This window comes from Leopardus geoffroyi, chromosome A2 (assembly GCF_018350155.1).
Source record: "Leopardus geoffroyi isolate Oge1 chromosome A2, O.geoffroyi_Oge1_pat1.0, whole genome shotgun sequence".
NCBI lineage: Eukaryota > Metazoa > Chordata > Mammalia > Carnivora > Felidae > Leopardus > Leopardus geoffroyi.
Genome location: NC_059331.1, coordinates 2,041,923 through 2,060,737, shown reverse-complemented (window position 1 = coordinate 2,060,737; position 18,815 = coordinate 2,041,923). Strand labels below are relative to the sequence as shown.

The 18,815-nt window shown below is 44.2% G+C and overlaps 1 protein-coding gene across 1 annotated transcript in view; it reads right to left on the bottom strand.

Moving 5' to 3' along the window:
- Positions 1 to 814: 814 nt before the first annotated feature.
- Positions 815 to 18,815, bottom strand: part of LOC123605073 (zinc finger protein 77-like) — a 39,679-nt gene continuing 21,678 nt past the window's right edge. The window contains exons 2-4 of the mRNA XM_045491399.1: positions 11,452 to 11,578; positions 3,732 to 3,912; positions 815 to 3,081 (exon numbers count right to left, since the gene is read on the bottom strand). Coding sequence (XP_045347355.1) covers positions 1,812 to 3,081; positions 3,732 to 3,912; positions 11,452 to 11,578 — 1,578 coding nt within the window. The 3' untranslated portion in view covers positions 815 to 1,811. The remainder of the gene's footprint in view (positions 3,082 to 3,731; positions 3,913 to 11,451; positions 11,579 to 18,815) is intronic.

Below are 18,815 nucleotides of genomic sequence, written 5' to 3'. Positions count from 1 at the left end.
ATCAGCCCAGAGCCTGACGCGGGGCTCGAACTCACAGACCGCGAGATCGTGACCTGGCTGAAGTCGGACGCTTAACCGACTGCGCCACCCAGGCGTCCCATGCAAGACCTTTTTTAAAAGGTACCACGGCAGCAATGCTTTCCCTTTCACATCCAGCCCAGTAGTATGAGTTACAAACTGCTACTCGGCCATATGCCTTAGCCACGGGCAAAACCAAAAACATTTAGCCCGATAGTTGACATACACTTGGGGTACCTCAGGACTCTGGAATATTATGGAAACAATGAGGTGTTTTTATCTCCAATGGGGATAAAACTGAAGAGGTTCCTATGTCCAAAATTCATCAGATGCTATATTTTGGCCAGCTGATCTGGCTGATATTAGGGGTACTAGGCACCCCAGGTATTATGTCCTGGGGGCCAGAGGAAAGCACCTCATAAGGATTTCCACCACAATCACTGCTCATGGAAACAAACGGGCAAACCTGAGTCATGGTGCAAAGGGATGTCCTTTGAAGTCACAACTTGGCACAAAATTGACTGACACCAAAAATTAGTCCCAAAAAAGAAACAATATTGGAAGCTTACCAATTGTCCATTCAATAAAAAGAGAGAACTCGGGGCACCTGGGTGACTCAGGCAGTTAAACATCTGACTCTTGACTTCCACTCAGGTCATGATCTTGCAATTTGGGGGATCAAGCCCTGCATTGGGTTGCATGTGGACAGTGTGGAGCCTGCTTGGAATTCTCTCTGCCCCTCCCCCACTCTCTCAAAACAAATAAATAACAAAAAAAAAAAAAAAAAAGAGAGAACTGATGTGAAAATATATCGTTTAATAATAAGGATTGAATAGAAGAGTAGGTACTGACTCAGGAAATTCCAGTATCTGCAACAGAGAACAGAACTTTCAACAATAGAAGTCTACATGTTGTGATCATATACTAGAAACATTCTGCAAGGTGAAATTAAAGACATCTTTTTCTATAATTATATAAAGTTGTACACACACTGCCACACACACACTCTCTCTCTTCTCACTCCTGGGTCCAAGATATATACTAATGGAAAGGAGACATGTTGTGCATAACAGTGTGATTACTTGAAATCTGAGACAACAACATCTATGTTGTACAGATGCAGAGGAGAAAGAAGGCCACTTAAAACCATTAGCATTCATATCAGTGACATGAACTAGGAATTCATACATTTGGGATCCCCATTAAGGAAGAGGCACTTTGAAAGACAAAGTCCTATTCATAACAACGAGAAGATTTCTGTCCTGCCGGAATTTTTGTGAACAAAATACATCAAGTTCTATACCTGATGGTTTTCCCAAAATCTTGTTTGTTCAGGATCATCTCCAGTGTGTTGGCTCACATTCCCAATAAAATTTTAAGGGAGAATAAATGCTTTCCCACAGTGTGTCTGTGCTCACAGATTCCTGGGATACCTGAAGGCTTTTCCACGGTGCTGAAGTTCATAGGGTTTCACGTCACTGTGCTTGCCCGTGTGTCCTTGAAGGGAAGAGAGACAAACGAAGGCTTTCCCACAGAGCAGACATTTACGAAGTTTCCCCAGTGTGTGTTCTCATATGTACCTGCAGATGTGTGTGATCCCAGGAGGCCACGCTGCTTATTCAGAGTTTCATTGCACTGTGCGTGTTCGAGTGACGTTTGAAATGTTCACGCTTCTGGAAAGTTTGTCCACGCTCCTTAAAATCATGGTGTCTCTCCCCAGTGTGTGTCCACGTGTGTGTTTCCAGGTGTGATGGACACTTGAGGGCCCTCCCACACTGCTGACATTCATAGGGTCACTTTCTAGTGTGTGTCCTAACGTGTACTCGCAGGTTCTCAGAGGAGGTGAAGGCTTTCTCGCAGTGCTGACATTTATAGGGTCTCTCCCCAGTGTGTGTCCGCGCATGTATTTGTAGGTCTCTGTGATACCTGAAGGCTTTGCCACACTCCTCGCATTCATAGGGTTTCACTACATTGTGTGTGGTCATGTGACGTTCAAAAGGTCGATGCTTCCTGAAAGTTTCCCCACACTCCTTACATTCCAAGTGTCCATCCCTTGAGTGTCTTCTCGCAGTATGTAGTACGAGGGTGTGGTGTCGAATGAAGGCTTTTCCACAGTGCTGACATTTATAGGGTCTCTCCCCAGTGTGTGTCCTCACATGAGCTTGCAGACTTGAGTTGTACCTGAAGGTTTTCCCACACTCCTGACATTCATAGGGTCTCTCCCCCGTGTGTGTCCGCATATGTTCTCGCAGATTTCCAAGATATCTGAAGGCTTTCCCACATTGCTGACATTCAAAGGGCCTTTCCCCCGTGTGTGTCCTCATATGGATTCGCAGATCTGTCTGATCCCGGAAGGCTCTGCCACACTGCTTACATTCACAGGGTTTCACCATACTGTGCATGGTCATGTGCCGATTAAAATGCCCACAATTCCAAAAAGATTTCCCACATTCCTTACATTCATAGGGTCTGTCCCCTGTGTGTGTTCTCACATGTCTTACAAGGGCACTGCGACCAGAGAGGGCCTTCCCACAGTGCTGACATTCATAGGACTTCTCCCCAGTGTGTGTTTTCTTATGTGTCCGCAGGCTTGAGTTATACCTGAAGACTTTCCCACACATGTCACACTCATGGACTCTCTTTCCACAGTCACCTCGCACATGACCCTGAAAGGAAGACGTGCGAGTGAAAGCTTTTCCACATTTCTTGCACTCTAGAGATTTTTTACTACTGAGCCTCTTCGATGTCTTAGATACTCTCCCAGTGTCCTGACTTTCATAGGGTTCCTCTATAAGGTCTGTGTCCGTGTGAGCACTGAGGCTCACGACGCAGCTGCAGGCTAGCCCGCACTCCTCACCGGGACTAGGTTTGAGTCCTGGGTGAGATCCTCTTGGCTTCCCAAGGAAGGAACCATCTGCGAAGGCTTCTCTACGCTTAGCATGTTGACAGGATTTGCCTCCAGTAGGACAACCCTCATGCACAGTAAGACTTGTAATCGGGTTCAGGGTTTCTCCACATGGATCTCCTTCAATACGTTCACAGACACTCTCCACCAAAGGACTTCTGTTCAAAATAGGAAGGCACATGGTTAGGGAATAATGCTTATAAGCGATCTCTTTATTAATTAATGATCTATTGATGTTTGTTAATCATTATTGGACCACCTAATGGCCATTGTCAATGAATGGGTATGTTTGTGGCACTGTCTCCATGCTTACAAAGTGGTACAAGCTTACTGCTCTGGCTAAGGACTCAAACAAAGTCATAACTTTCTGGGCTTCTTACATATAGTTTTCCCTGGTCATTCTTCCCAACTGAATTGTTTTACAGATGATCAATATCTACAATGCATTTATAAAAACTTTGTCTTGTGGGGTGCCTGGGTGGCTCAGTCGGTTAAGCATCCGACTTCAGCTCAGGTCACGATCCCACAGTTTGTGGGTTTGAGCCTCGTGTCGGGCTGTGCTGACAGCTCAGAGCCTGGAGCCTGCTTTGGATTCCGTGTCTCCCTCTCTCTCTGTTCCTCCCCCACTCATGCTTTGTCTCTCTCTCTCTCAAAAATAAACATTACAAAAAAAAAAAAAAAAAAAAAAAAAACTCTGTCTTGTGAAAATTCCAACTACACAATTGTTGTGCTAGGTTTACAGCTGTTCTTTAATTTCTAGTCTCATAATCGCCAACATCCCCGTTCCTCCCATGCAAGTGTCAGTCACCTTGAATGCCCTTCCTGGGTTTGCAGGTGATCTCCTCTGCTACAAAATGTCTGCTTTTCTCCAAAAACAGAACACGAATCTTTTCTTGTAAATATTCCTGTTTTGTCTTCCCCCGGCGGCTCATTCAGCAAAATGCTCCACTGAGGCCTTGATGCACTTGTGTCACCTTGACTTTGACAACCTGCAAGAATTAGTAGCATAATTTAATTTCTTGGGAATGGTCTGAGGTTTCAAGATAAGAAACAGACCTTACATCGACTTCCAGTCAGATACCAATCCCAAAATGTAAAGGAAGTTCATCAGGAAGAATGGACACATGACCACAGAAAAATTCTGGGGACCCTAGTGGTTTGGGACTTTGCCATTAAGAAGAAGAGTGTATGAAATGGCAGCCTCTTTACTCAGCAATACTTCAAAATATATGGAGACCAACATGGAGATAAGTATTATCAGATTATTATCAGATACTAACTAGGCAAGATACACACATCCACCCCTACCCCTACAAGAGGAACACAAAAGGCTCACTTTGAGGGTGAGAATGGATGAAAAGTCTGGCAGGGAAGCCAAGTGAATGACAAACATCATCTTCTCAAAGAAAGACTGAGTCACCTTTCTAATGGATGTGTCCAAATGCTTTTTCCTTCTCTGGCACCTGGTGCACCCGAGGGTTGCTGGTCTGTCCTGAAGGCACAGAGGCCCTTGGTGAAGCCTTCTGCACTGTCCCAGTTGCCAACGGGAGGTCGGGTGGTGTGTGTGGCTACTGCCCTGCCCCTGGAGAACAGCTCAGCAGGGGGGAGTATTTGAAGGGCATCAAGCAATTTGGAAGATGGATTCATAGTCTTCAAGATCATTGCTAATGGATACCTGTGTTTCGTTTTGTTTTTAGTGGAAGCATATTGAGCTACACTATTGTCAGTTGTATAACATAGTGGTTGGACAATTATATACATTAAAAAGTGCTCACCATAATAAGTGTAATTACTGTCACTATACAAAACTACTATATAATTATTGACCATATTCTCTGTGCTCTACTTTTCCTTCCCTCCTTATTTATTCAATAAGTGCAAATCTGTTCTTCTCAATCCCCTCCATGATTTCACCTGTCTCTCCATCCCCTTCCAATCTCACAAACACCATTTTATTCTCTATAGTTCTAAGTCTATCCTTATTTTCTGCTGTTTGTTCGTTCATTATGTTCTTTAGATTTCACATATAAAAGACAGTCTTATTTACTTGGAATAATACCCTCTAGATCCATCCAAGTTGTCACAAATTGCAAGACTTCATCCATTTCATATTGCTGAGTGATAGTCCCTTGTATGTAGATACCACATCTTCACTATCCATTCATCTGTTGATGGACACCTGCATTGTTTCCATATCTTGAGAATAGTGACTAATGCCACAAAGAATGTGGGGGTGCATGTATCTTACTGTCCTGGTTTTTTCTTTGGTGAACTAACTACCCAGAAATGCAATTATGTTTAGCTTTTTGTGGAAGCTCCATACTGTTTTCCAACGTGGCTGCACCAATTTAAATCCCACCAACAAGATGAGTTTCCTTTTCTCCACATCCTCACCAATACTTGTTATATCCTGTGTTTTTTGAAGGTAGCCATTCTGGCTGCTTTAAAGTGACAGCTCATTGTGGTTTTGATTTGCATTTCTCTGGGGATAAGTGCTATTGAGCAGCTTTCCATGTGCTAAGTGGCCAACTCTATATCTCCTTTAGGAAAATGTCTGTTATGTTCCTCATCCCATTTTTTATTTTTCCTTTTGTTTCCCTTACCTGAAGGGAGAATTCCACAAAAATATTGCCAAGGCTGATGACGTCCATGAGTTTATCTCCTCTGTTTTGTCTTAAGAGGTATGTGGGTTCAAGTCTTACACATAAGTATCTAATCCATATTGAGTTTACTTTTGTGTGAGATGATGTAAGAAGGTGGTCGAGCCTTACTTTTGCAGGTAGCTGTCTCATTTTTCTAACACCATTTATTGAAGAGACAGTCTTTTTCCCGTTGTATATAATCAGCTCCTTTTTTTGTGGATGATTTGACCATATAAGCATGGGTTTATTTCTGGACTCTCTTCTGTTCTCTTGATCTATAGGTCTCTTTTTGTGCCAGTACGATACTGTTTTGTTTTGTATAGTTTTGTAGTATAGTTTGAAATCTGGGACTGTTGTATCTTCAGCTTTGGTATGCTTTCTTTCTCAGCATTGCTTTAGTTATTTGGAATCTTTACTGTTTCAATAAAATTTTTAGAATTTTTGCTCTAGTTCTTTGAAAAATATTATTAGTATGTCAATAGGGATTGCATTGAATATGTAGAGTGCTTTTCATAGTACGGGCATTTTTAACAATATTACCCCTTACAATCCATGACAATGGTATATCTTTCCACTTATTGTGTCATTTTCAATTCATTCATTAAATGTCTTATACTTTCAGAGTACAGGCCTTTCAACTTCATTGAGTACATTTATTCACTATATTTTCTTGTTTTGGAAGGAACTGAACATGAGATTGCTTTCTTAATTCCTCTTTCTGCCATTTTGTTATTATAGAAAAACAACAGACTTAGGTATTATTACTTTTGTATCTTTCAATGATTCTAGTTCTAATAGTACTTGGTGAAGTTTCAAGGATTTTCTATAAATAGTTTCAAATCATCTGCAAATATTGACCATATTTTCATCTTCCTTAACAGTTTGCGTATTTCTTAATCTTGTCTGACTTGTTTGGTTAGGACTTCCAGTACTATGTTAAATCAAAGTGGTGAGAGTGGACATCGTTTTTTGTTCCTGATCATAGAGGAAAAACTTTTGGCTCTTGACCACTGAGTATGGTAGCTATGGGTTTGTCATATGTGGCCTATATTCTGTTGAGGTATATTCCCTGTATACACACTTTTTGAGAGTTTTTATGAGGAATGGAGGTTCAATTTTGTCCAAAGATTTTCTACATCTATGGAGATGATCACATGATTTTTAATAATTTATCTCATTAGTGTGGTGTATCATATGTTGATGGATATGCTTATGTTAAATCCTTGCATCCATGGAATAAATCCCACTTGATTGTGGTGAATGCTCCTTTGAATATATTTTGAATTCAGTTTGCTAACATTTTGTCTTATATTTGACATCTATGTTCAACAGGGATATTCCTGTGTAACTTTTTTTCTCTTTGTAGTGACTTTGTCTGGTTTTGGTATCAGGGTAATGCTGGCCTTATGGAATGAACTTGCAAGTATTCTTTCCGCCTCTATTTTTGAGAATAGTTTGAGTAGGATAGGTATAACTCTTCTTTATATGTTTGGTAGAATGTACCTGTGAGGCCATCTGGATGGTTCCGGATTTTTCCTAGGAGTTGTTTCACTAGTAATTCAATTTTGTTTCTTGTAATGGATGTATTTACATTTTCTATTACGTCTTGATCTAGCCTTGGCAGATTAGTTTCTAAAAACTTGTCTATTTCTTCTAGCTTGTGCAGTTTGTTGGCAAACAATTTCTCATGCTAATCTATTTTAATCCATTGTATTTCTGTGGTGTTGATTGCAAGTTTTCTTTCTAGTTTCATTTCTAATTTTGAGCCTTCTCTCGTTTTCTTGATTACTTTCACCAGATATTGTCAATTTTATCTTTTCAAAGAACCAGCTCTTCTTGCAATTGATCTATTTTTAAATCTCCATTTCATTTATTTCTGCTCTGTTCGCTATGATTTGGGCTTTGCTTGTTCTTTTTCTAGTTACTCTAGGTGCAATGGTAGAATGTTTGAGATTTTTCTTGTTTCCTGACGTAGGCTTGTGTCACTATACACTTCCCTCTTCAAACTGCTTATGCTACACATGCCAAAAATCTTCCATCACTGCATTCATTCAGTGAATACCTGGAGGTGTTTAACAACTTCACTTTAATTTCTTTGTTGTTTAGTAACATTCTGTTTAGGCTCCATGCGTTGGAGCTTCCTTCTGTTTTCTTGTACTTGACTTGTACTTTCATACTGCTATGCATGGAAAACATGCTTGGTATGGTTTCAGTCTTCTTAAATTTACTGCAACTTGTAAAATTTTGGGTCTAACCTATGGTCTATCCTGCAGAATGTTCCATGCAGACTTGAAAAGAATGTGTATTCCACTGTTTGGGATGGACTGTCCTGTATACATCTATTAAGTCCATCTGGTCTGATGTGTCATTGAAATCCATTCTTTCCTTACTGATTATTAGTCTAGACGTTCTATGCATTCACATTAGTGGAGTGTTAAATTCTCTTACAATTACTGTACTACTGTCATTTTCTGCCTTTGTATTTAGTAATGTTTGCTTTCTATATTGAGGTGTCCCTGTCAGATGCATAGATATATGCAATTGTTATACGCCCCCTGTTGGATTGATCTGTTTGTCATCGTGTCATGGCCTTCGTCTATTACAGTCTTTGTTTTGAAGTTTGCTTTATCTCATAGAAGTATTTCTACCTCTGCTTTTTCCCCCACTTCCATTTGCATGGAAAATCTATTTCCATCTGCTTGACTTTCAGTCTGTGTCCACTGGGTGACAGTGACTCCCTTGCAGGCAGAATATACATGGGTCTTTTCTTCTTATCCATTCAGTCACTGTAGATCTTTTGATTGGAGCCTTCAGCCCACCTACACTGAAAGTAACTATTGAGAGGCATGTACTTCTTGCTATTTCGTTCAATGTTTTCTAAGTGCTTTCATAGTTCTTCTCTGTTCCTTTCTACTCATGCTCTCTCCTTGTGTGATCTGACAACTTTCCCTAATGTTTTGCTTGTGTACCTTTCACTATTTTCTGTGCATGGATTATAGGGTTTTGGTTTATGGTCACCATGAGGTTCATATGTAATATCTTATGCATACAGCAGTATGTATTACATTAATAATTGCTTATTTGAACACATTCTAAAACACATTTATACTCCCCCACATTTTATGGGTATGATGTCATTCTTCATGTCTTTTTTTCCCCAAGGGTTCACACCAATGAATATGGGGCTTGAACTTATGACTCTGAGATGAAGAGTCACACACTCTACTGACTGAGCCAGCCAGGAACCACATATTTCACATCTTTTCTTGTGTATCCCTTGAGTAACCTCAAGATACAACTTTTGAGTTTACTACTTTTGAGTTTTACCTTCATACTAATTCTGTAAGTGATTGATTTACTATCTTTACCACACATTTGCTTCTACCAGGAATTAAAAATATTTTTTTTTAATGTTTATTTATTTTGAGAGAGAGACAGAGTGTGAGCAGAGGAGGGGCAGAGAGAGAGGGAGACACAGAACCCAAAGCAGCCTCCAGGCTCTGAGCGGTCAGCACAAAGCCTGACATGGGGCTCGGACCCAGGAACTGTGAGAATATGACCTGAGCTGAAATTGGATCCTTAACTGACTAAGCTGCCCAGGTGCCCCTCTGCCAGCAATTTTGTTTTTCCTTTCATACTTTTCATGCTTCTACTTATGGCCTTTTCTTTTCCACTTAAAAGAAGTCCTTTGTGATTTCTTGTAAAGCTGGGTTAATGGTGATGAACATCTTCAATTATTTTTCTCTGGGAAGCTCTGTCTCTTTCAATTCTGAATGATTAACTTTGCCTGGTAGAATATCCTTGGTCATAGTTATTTCCTTTTGGCCCTTCGAAAGTATTATGGCACTCCCCACTGACTTGCCATGTTTCTGCTAAAAAAATCAGCTGACAGCCTTATGAAATTTCCCTTAGAGTTTACAGTTTGCTTTTCTCTTTCTTCTTAGACCTTATCTCCTTAGTTTTAAGTTTTTTCCCGTTTTATTATAAGTCTTGGCGTGAACGTCCTTTGGTTCATCCTGTTTAGGCTTGCTGTCCTTCCTGGATCTGGATATCTGTTCCCATCTCCTGATTAGGGAAATTCTCAGCTTTTGTTTCTTCTAGTAAGTTTCTGCCCCTTTCTCTCTCTTCCCCTCCTTAGACTTCTCTAATAAAATGTTATTCCCCCTGACATGGTATAGTGTGGGGCAGTTAGTTAGACATGAGTGAGGAGGGATAAAACAGATCTGGCCACAACCTCAGAGCCACCCCTACGTGGGGCGTGGCGGGGGGTGGGGCTAACAGCCACACCTACAGAGCCACCTCTAAGGGCTAACAAAACAGGAAAGGCCTAGCCACGGAGCTGGCTCAAAAGCCACAAAGGTGTGTATGAGGGAGGTGTGTGTGAGGGGTGTGAATGAGGGAGCCTCAGTGGCTCAGTCTGTTTAGCATCTGACTCTTGATTTTGGCTCAAGTCATGATACCAGGGCCATGGGATCAGGCCCTGCTTTGGACTCCGTGCTTAGCATGTAGCCTGAGAATTCATTCTCTCTCTCTCTCTCTCCCTCTCTCTCTCCCCCTCTCCCTTTGCCCCATCCTCTGCTTGCATACTCTCTCTCTCTAAAAAAAAAAATTCAAAACCAAAAAGCCACATTGGGACTTTCAAGAGCTGAGCCATGTGCAGAAAGAGTGCAACTTACTCTTAAGGTTACAGCAAAAGCTCATAAAACTCATAAATAGCAAAAACTCATAAATAGACAATATATAAATCTGTACAATTCTAACAGAATGAATCATGAGCAGGCACAGGCACAGAAGCCCAAATATTCTACAACCACCATTTTGCCAGTCAAAATGTCAACCAAAGGCAAATTTACACGTACACGAAGCAGGCTTCAAAGGAGAGCATCCTGGGGCCACTGCCCCTCTTACTCCAGCAGTGGCCCCTTTTCTCTAATGGAAAGCGCAATGACTACGCATATCTACTCAAGCCACCCCAGCTCCCCATTCTGGTACAGGTCTCCGATTCTTTGGTGCCTCCAGGACAAGAACCAAGCAGCCCAGTAGTGACAGAGGTCCCGGAACCTGTCCTCACTTATTTGTCAGTATTGTTCTTTTGCTGTTCATCCTGGTGGCTTCTCACTAGTGCATCTTCCAGATGACTGATCTGTGTTTAACATCCTCTTACCTCCTGCAGATTCCATCTGGCGTTTTTCAGGCCAGTTATGGAAACTCTGAGCTGTGACTGGTTTTTGTTCATAGTTTCTATCTTCTTGTTGAAGGTCTGTGTTTCTACACTCTTCTCTCAAGACTGGTGAGGATCTGCAGGACCATGACTTTGAACTCTGTCTCTGGTAGGTCTCTTATCTCCATATCATGTAGCTCATTTTCAGTGGTTTTGTCCTGTTGTTTCCTTTACAACGTATTTATTTGTCTCCTCCCTGTGCTGGCATGTAGCAAGTCGGCAACATTTCTTGGTCTTAAAACTAGTGGCCTTGGAGTGCCTGGTGGCTTGCTCAGTTGGTTAAGCACCCAACTCTGGGTTTTAGCTCAGGTCATGATCTCACGGTTCGTGAGATCAGGTCCACATTGCACTCTGTGCTGATGGTGCGGAGCCTCCTTGGGATTCTCTCTCTCCCCGTCCCCCACTCTCGTGAGTAGTGTCTACACACACTCTCTCTCCCTCTCAAAATAAATAAACTTAAAAAACAGGGTAATAAACAACCAATTTAACACATAAAACTATGCTTTTGTGGAAAAGCTATATGACTCCAGATAGGTTTCATGAATGCTTGGACCAACTCTGTCCTTCTTCCAATGTATTCCCATTCCTCCGGCCCAGTAAGAATAGCCAATTGTAAGAAACATTTCTTCCCTAAATGACTAGTGAAGGTATGGAGCCATCCTTACCCACAGCAGACAGGTTCCTGCAGGTCTCCAGCATCACATCTCTGTAGAGCTTCCTCTGACCACAATTCAGCAAAGCCCACTCTTCTGGGGTGAAGTTCACAGCCACATCCTCAAAGACCACAGAGGCCTGAAACATACCACACACTCTATTGCTGCAAAGCGCCATCATCACCCATGTGTGTAGGAGAATGAAGGGTGTGGGTTAGAGAATGAAGAGTGTGGTGACAGGCAGGGAGCTGACTCCATTCCTAGGACCCCTGAGTCACAACAGAGGGTGAGGACAACAGCTGACATAGACTTACACACACCCAATTTACTGGGATATTTACACTGAGACAGATCTGAGCAGACCAGTACTGTACAGACCAAAAACTGAAATATTCACTCGGACAACACACAGACTGGAGGACACACGCTTGGCTTGCTCTAAGACGATTATGCCTCATCATCAGCTCCAAGAACTGGAACCAGAATGTCAGGATGGTGTGGACACTCGGATTCCAGGGCTGCTTAATGTGAGCAGCTCTCGCCCTGGAAGGAACAAGGGCAAGAAGCCTGCTGGAGTCCCCTCTCTTCCGACAGAGGCAGACACGACCCTTTTCCCGGATTAGGTGGGCTCTGGGCACGGACACAGGCCAGGGCCCGGGCGCCTGGCACACCTGATGTGTAAGACGAGTCCGGGGCCTTAAGAAACGTGGAAGTCAGCAGGGCCGCTCCAACATTTAACCCAGGGCCCAGAATTCAAGGAAAAGGGCACCAGAAGGAAGAGTCCCTGAGGGACTGATGGGGACACAGCCACCGCTCACGTTAACACAGGGGGAAGAATCACAGTGTATGGACCGTTTTTAGCAACAGGCCTGAGTGATGGAAAGATACGCAGCAAAGGGCGCAGTGAGCACACAGCTGAATGCACACAGGCTCCTGAGTGACCTGCCTCAAAACGGCCACAGGCCCTAACTAACCCCTGCATACTTAAAACCGGGCACAGGTCCCACACAGGGAGCATTCCAAAGGTTCCCATGCTCCCTCATGACCCCATAACTGTAGCCCCCCAGCACTGCCTCCCGGCAGACGGTCTCTCCTTTGCCATCCTGCCCGCTGCTCCCTCGCAGGGTATTCAGCAAACTCCCATCTCCTCTGTTCTGCCTTGGGGGGAATTCTCTCACCCGCTGAGCTGCGGGCCTCCCCCTGATCGGGTCACCCCACATTTGTTGGCCTTCACAGGGACCCTCTGCTATACTCGGCCTCTCCTGGGATTTCCTAGGAATTTCTTGGGAGTTTCCCTTGGTGGCCTGACTCTAGTGTTCTCTGGGCACCTGACAACCTCCACCTGAGAGGTTCCTCCTTGGTGAGGATCCCAAGTCCCAGGGGCGTCTATGGGGCACCCCTTGCCCAACAGGATGAGGGATTTCCCCTCTTGCCCTTCAGGGGGGATCCTTGACTCCTTCTCCTTTCTTTTTGCCCTTTGGCAGGTGTAACCGTACTCCTCACCAGGCAGCCAAAGTTCTCTATGCAAGGGGTCCCTGGTATGGTCTATGGGTCTGAGGGTGAACAAGATCAGACCATTCAGGCCTGTATGGGCGAATGACCCCTTTCCTCTCCTCTCCACTCTGTTCCCAAGGTCGATTCCCAACGAGTGGCAAATATGGCAATGGCAGCTCGGCCGTGGTGAATCCGCACATGTGAAGGACTCTGCTGGGACCCTTTCCTGATGCTGGCTGAGTCTCGGCAGCCTTGCTTCTGTCAGATTCCCCCCTTAACTCCTTAGTTCCCATGTATGCAGCTGCCATCTTGATCTACAAGCAAACACATTCCTACACATCTGAGTGCTGAGACCTCCCCTCCTTTTTGCTTAACTACAATGAGAATCTGTTCTCCTTGTAACAAGACACCATTGGACACGTTGGTTATTTCACCAAAGATTTGACAGGAATGTCGGATTTGAGACAGACCTGCATAGACCCAGAAGTAACCAGACAGCTTGAAGGAATTAAGGTGGACTTTGTGGAACCAGTCAACCCCCCTGGGAATACTGGCCTGATGCCTTGCTGACAGAGTTCCCAGCAGCCTTACCAGGTGAGTCAAGTCAAGTCCTGGCCGGTGCCAGAAACCTCAGGATAGTTTGGGGACCTTGAGAAGAAGAAATCACATAAATCTACAGGTCTTGCAGACAAGTCTGATGACAAATATTTGGCTTGTCTTCTGGCCTCGAGGGGCTATTAAAAGTTCAGTCTAGAGGGGCGCCTGGGTGGCTCAGTCGGTTAAGCGTCCAACTTCGGCTCAGGTCATGATCTCACGGTCCGTGAGTTCAAGCCCATGTCAGTGTCTGTGCTGACAGCTCAGAGCCTGGAGCCTGCTTCGGATTCTAAGTCTCCCCCTCTCTCTCTGATCCTCCCTTGTTCATGCTCTGTCTCTCTTTGTCTCAAAAATAAACATTTAAATAAATAAAGTTTTTTTAAAAAGTTCGATCTAGAGATTCCTTATGAAAATTTTGAGCAAAGCAAGCTTTTCAAAAAACTTATATGGCCAATCACTGTTCTTGCTGAGTGTTTGTAAATAACTAGGCCATTTTGCTAAAACTGGACCTGTTTTACAAACAAATCAGTCTTGATTTGGCTATCTCTAGAAATAAGAGAGAAATAATTATGTTTTCAAAACAACATCTCTGTAGATACTGGGTTTTTGGTACTATTTCTTATAAACCAGACTAGGTTTTGAATTCTTCTGGTTTCCTCAAATATCTGGCTAGAGCTCTCCAAACTAAGGTTTCATATCTTCCTTTCTCATGACTTAAAATCATTAAAAGTTAAAACTGCTGTTTTTATTAAAATTCTGAATACCAACGCTAGACAACTTGACGTGAACTTCAGAGAGACTGCCACAATAACTCATGTACAGAGAATCATCATGCTTGTTACTCTGTTTGGATAAGAACAGAACCCCAGGGACACAGCATTATTTGAACAGCTGGAAAATGGGAAGGACTCCCCAACAACTGCATGACTCAACTGTCACCTTGACCAATTCTGCATGGCTGTGATAAGAAATTCACTCCTTAAACGCTTGAGCATATCCCACTCCATGTGATTAACTATGGACTTACAGAAATAAGGGATGCCCTCATTTTCCTTATATTGGATTGCATGGTGCAGGTTGGGACGTCCTTATCTCCGGGGAGAGGTAGCTCCCATTTGCCAGCAATTCCTCATAATTAGGATATTGTTAAGATTAGACATCAGGCATTGAAGGCTTATTAATGGTCCTCTCCTGTAACCATATTTCTCCTGGAAAACCTCTATGGATTTAAAATTACAAATAGAGGGGCACCTGGGTGGCGCAGTCGGTTAAGCGTCCGACTTCAGCCAGGTCACGATCTCACGGTCCGTGAGTTCGAGCCCCGCGTCAGGCTCTGGGCTGATGGCTCAGAGCCTGGAGCCTGTTTCCGATTCTGTGTCTCCCTCTCTCTCTGCCCCTCCCCCGTTCATGCTCTGTCTCTCTCTGTCCCAAAAATAAAATAAACGTTGAAAAAAAATTTTTTTTAAATAAAATTACAAATAGAGGTTTTAGCCAGGCATACAACAGCCATCTTTAACCAAGCCCAACACACAGTCACCCACAAACGGAGAAGGTGACCCTCCAATACCCAATGGCCTGACATCCTGAAGCAGCTCAAAAAGGAACCTATGCTTTCATTAAAACAGAGTGCCATGTATGCGCTCCAGATTACCCCAATAACGTAACAGGAGCGCTGACAGATACAAATCCTCATGTCGGTGCTTGAAAGGATCCCTCCCTCTCCTTTAATGACTGGCGAAACTCCTGGACTGGAGGAAGATCATGGTCAACTATCAAAGGTCTTTTCTTCAGGCTTATTTTCCTGCTGAATGTTGACATACCAGGGACATCTCTATGCCCTCATTCAGCAGGAATAAGCTACTGAAGGTGACACCCCTGTCCTAACGCCAAAGATTTGTCATTTTCCACCTGTCAGGGGGATGTCAGGGCCACATTTAGACAACAGGCTTCACCAATGAAAACCTGAGTTAGGCAAAAGGGCCCACAGTGACCACACGGATGGATAAAAAACAGGCTCATGAAGTGACCCGCCTCTAGATAGCCACAGGCCCCAACTCTCCAATGGTCTACTTACAACCGGGCACAGTTACCATAAAAAGGGCGAATTTCCATGTGTCCCTACACTCCTTCACTCTGCCCTATGACCATAGCTCGTCACCACCACCTGGTGGCCTGCAGCTCCCCTACAGTGCATTCAATCGACTTCTAACTCCTTTGTTGGGTAAATTCTGCTGTGGGTGAATTCTTTCACAGCCTATGCTGCCCACCCTCCCTCCCCAACCAATCTGAACACCCTACCCATAGTATCTTTGGAGCAATATGAGGACACCACATCACTGAAGGAAAAAGCAAACGATTATGAGAAAATAATCAGGAATTACTTAAATAAAAGACATGTTTCCACAACCTAAGCACACAGAATCCCAGCTACATCAGCTACAATGAAGGCAACACCATTTCATCTGGGGCTGCAGCGTGGGTTTGCTAGTCACATCTGATACGAGGCTTGTAACCTACACAGGTTTTTCAAAACTTGTATAACAACAATAAAAAAGATTATATTATAGGTTACGTTATAAAGACAAATAATACAACTAAATAATGGACAAAAAAATGTGAATGCACATTTCCCTAGGAAGATACAGAAGTGGCCAAAAAGCACATGAAATGAGCTCAAGGTCACCACACATCAGGGATCCATATGCAAAATGCAACCATGCACAGACACTTCCAATCTACCCCATGTGGCCAGTTTATCCTGACACCAAAATTAATCCTATGTGAAATGGATTCTACAGGGGCGCCTGGGTGGCTCAGTTGGTTCAATGTCTGACTTCGGCTCAGGTCATGATCTCTCAAGTCTGTGAGTTCCAGCCCTGCGTCAGGCCCCGTGCTGACAGCTCCGAGCCTGGAGCCTGCTTCTGATTCTGTGTCTCCCTCTCTCTCTGCCTCCCCCGATCATGCTCTGTCTCTCACACTCTCAAAAAATGAATGTTTAAAAAAAATTTAAAAATAGTAATAAAATGGATTCTACAACGTGACCAAGCGGGATTTATCTGGGAATAAAATGGTTGGCTCAGCAAGCAAAATAACAGTCATAAACTTCATGAACAGAAGAGAAACAAAACCCCATGATCACTTACACACAGAAAAGGTATCTCCTTGAACCCACCACCCTCTCTTGACAAAAATACTCAGCCAACTAGGAACAGAAAGGAACTTCCTCATCCCGGAAAAGGGGCAGCGGGGAGAAGTCCACACCTAATATTTGCGCACCCAGACACTTCTCCAAAGAACATATGCAAATGGCCAGTGGGTCGATGAAAAGATGCTGGACATTCGTCACGAGGGACACGCACCTCGAACTACTAGCAGAGGCCCCTTCGCACCCACCACACTGGCTATAAAGACGCCCCAGGAAGCGCCGGCGAGGACGTGAGCAGGGCGCATTCTCCTTCATTTATCCTGCTGCGGATGTAAGCGGGGGAGGCCGCTTTGGAAGAGTCTGTTGGACCCCCAACATGAGCAACGTGGAGTTCCCACCCAACACGGCAGGTCCGCTCCTCGTAGCCACCTGCCCCAGACCCGGGAGGACGAGCGCCATCACACACACGCGTGCGCACGCGCTCTGCTCTCCGCCGCACGACTCCCCATCGCCCGCGATGAAAACCACCCAGAAGCCCGGCACCTCTTCCAGGCTGAGTAAAGGCGACACGACTGAAGTGGAGTCAGGAGTCCACAGGGGAAGCCCCCCAACCTGCCGCTCAGGGCCAAGGGCAGACACAACACGGAGAGACGCACCTGCACACCCATAATGCATCGCTGTTCATGCAGGAGGAAGGATTATTTCCTCCGGTGGCAACAGCTCAGCCAATGAGAGACAATCATAGGCCAGCCAATGAGAGCCAGTCACAGACCAGCCAATGCGAGAGAGCCAGAGCTCAGCCAGTGAGAGCCACAGCCCAGCCAATGAGGGATGGTCGCAGCCCAGCCAATGAGAGACAGTCATGCCTCGGCCAATGAAAGAGAGCCACAGTTCAGCCAATGAGAAGCCACTACACGTGGAACACCCAGTTTGCTCCAATGGCTTTCTGGTTTGGCACAGCCCCTCCCAATGTCCCCTCTCCTCTAGGAAAAAGCGTTCCTCCCTTTGTTCCTCCCTTTCTTCTCCAGACTTGCCTGTGGTATTACTGGGGCTTACCTGTCCCAAATCCCAATTCTCTGCTATTCTCATTTTTTTCCTGGAAAAATAACTGCCGGTTTCATTTTTAAGATAACGTTACTTGGTGATCACCAGGGGACCCAGAGGAGACCCCAACCACTCCAGGCTGGCGAGCAAACAGGTGCAGGTACCCACGGAGCCACTGCTCTCTCTGCTTTCTTGGGGACCCTGAAGTGGAGGTTGTTTTGTGCTGAGATCAGAGCCCCGCTCCCTGGGTCTGCGCTCTCCTGTGTGTGCACTCTCCAGGGTTTATTCAGAACCTGTGTTAGGGGCTTGTCCTTTCTCAGAGAACTCATTTTTGTTCCGACTACTTTCCAAAACTGGACTGTTCCTCTTGGAATCATGCCTGTTGGAAGTGCGTTGGCCCTTGGTCTGATTTCTTCTGGAACAAGGCTACTCCTATAGAGACTAGTGTTCATAAATTTTTATTCTGGTCCAGAGAAAACTACCAAGAAATGGATTCCAGTTATCAAAGCGCATGGAGGGGGCCCTCAAATGGAACACTGGCCAATCTTATGTTTAAAAACCATGGTGCATCCTCGTGCATTTCTAACAAAATGAGCAACTGAACCAAATATAATTTAGAACTACAAGGGCCTTTATGGGGAACTTTCAATCTCCCCAAACATGTTTTATTGAATACTGTTAGAAAAAAAATTTAAAAATTAAGAAGGAAGGAAGGAAAGAAGAAAAGAAAGAATGAGAGAAAAGAATAGAAAAGAAAAAAAAAAAAGAAATTAGGAAGTCATGAATCCAGCAAACTGAATTTGATACATATTTTATTCGGTACCTCAAGACTTGCAAATATTTTCAGGATCTAAGTGTACCTCTTTGCAAAAGACTATTTCAAATGAACCAAGGCAAACAACTGAAATAACGACCAATGGCTTCCGAAGTGTCTTTTTCTCCCGCCCAGGCTTCCCTGTCTGCAGACATCCGGCGGCTACTCTACACCTGGGACCTGCCTCCAACCACTTTCCTCAACAAGTTCTGAACTTCCCCTTTTCTTCTGAACCTGCCCATGATCCCTCCTTACCCCAGCCTGTTAACCAGGCCTCTTTAAAGG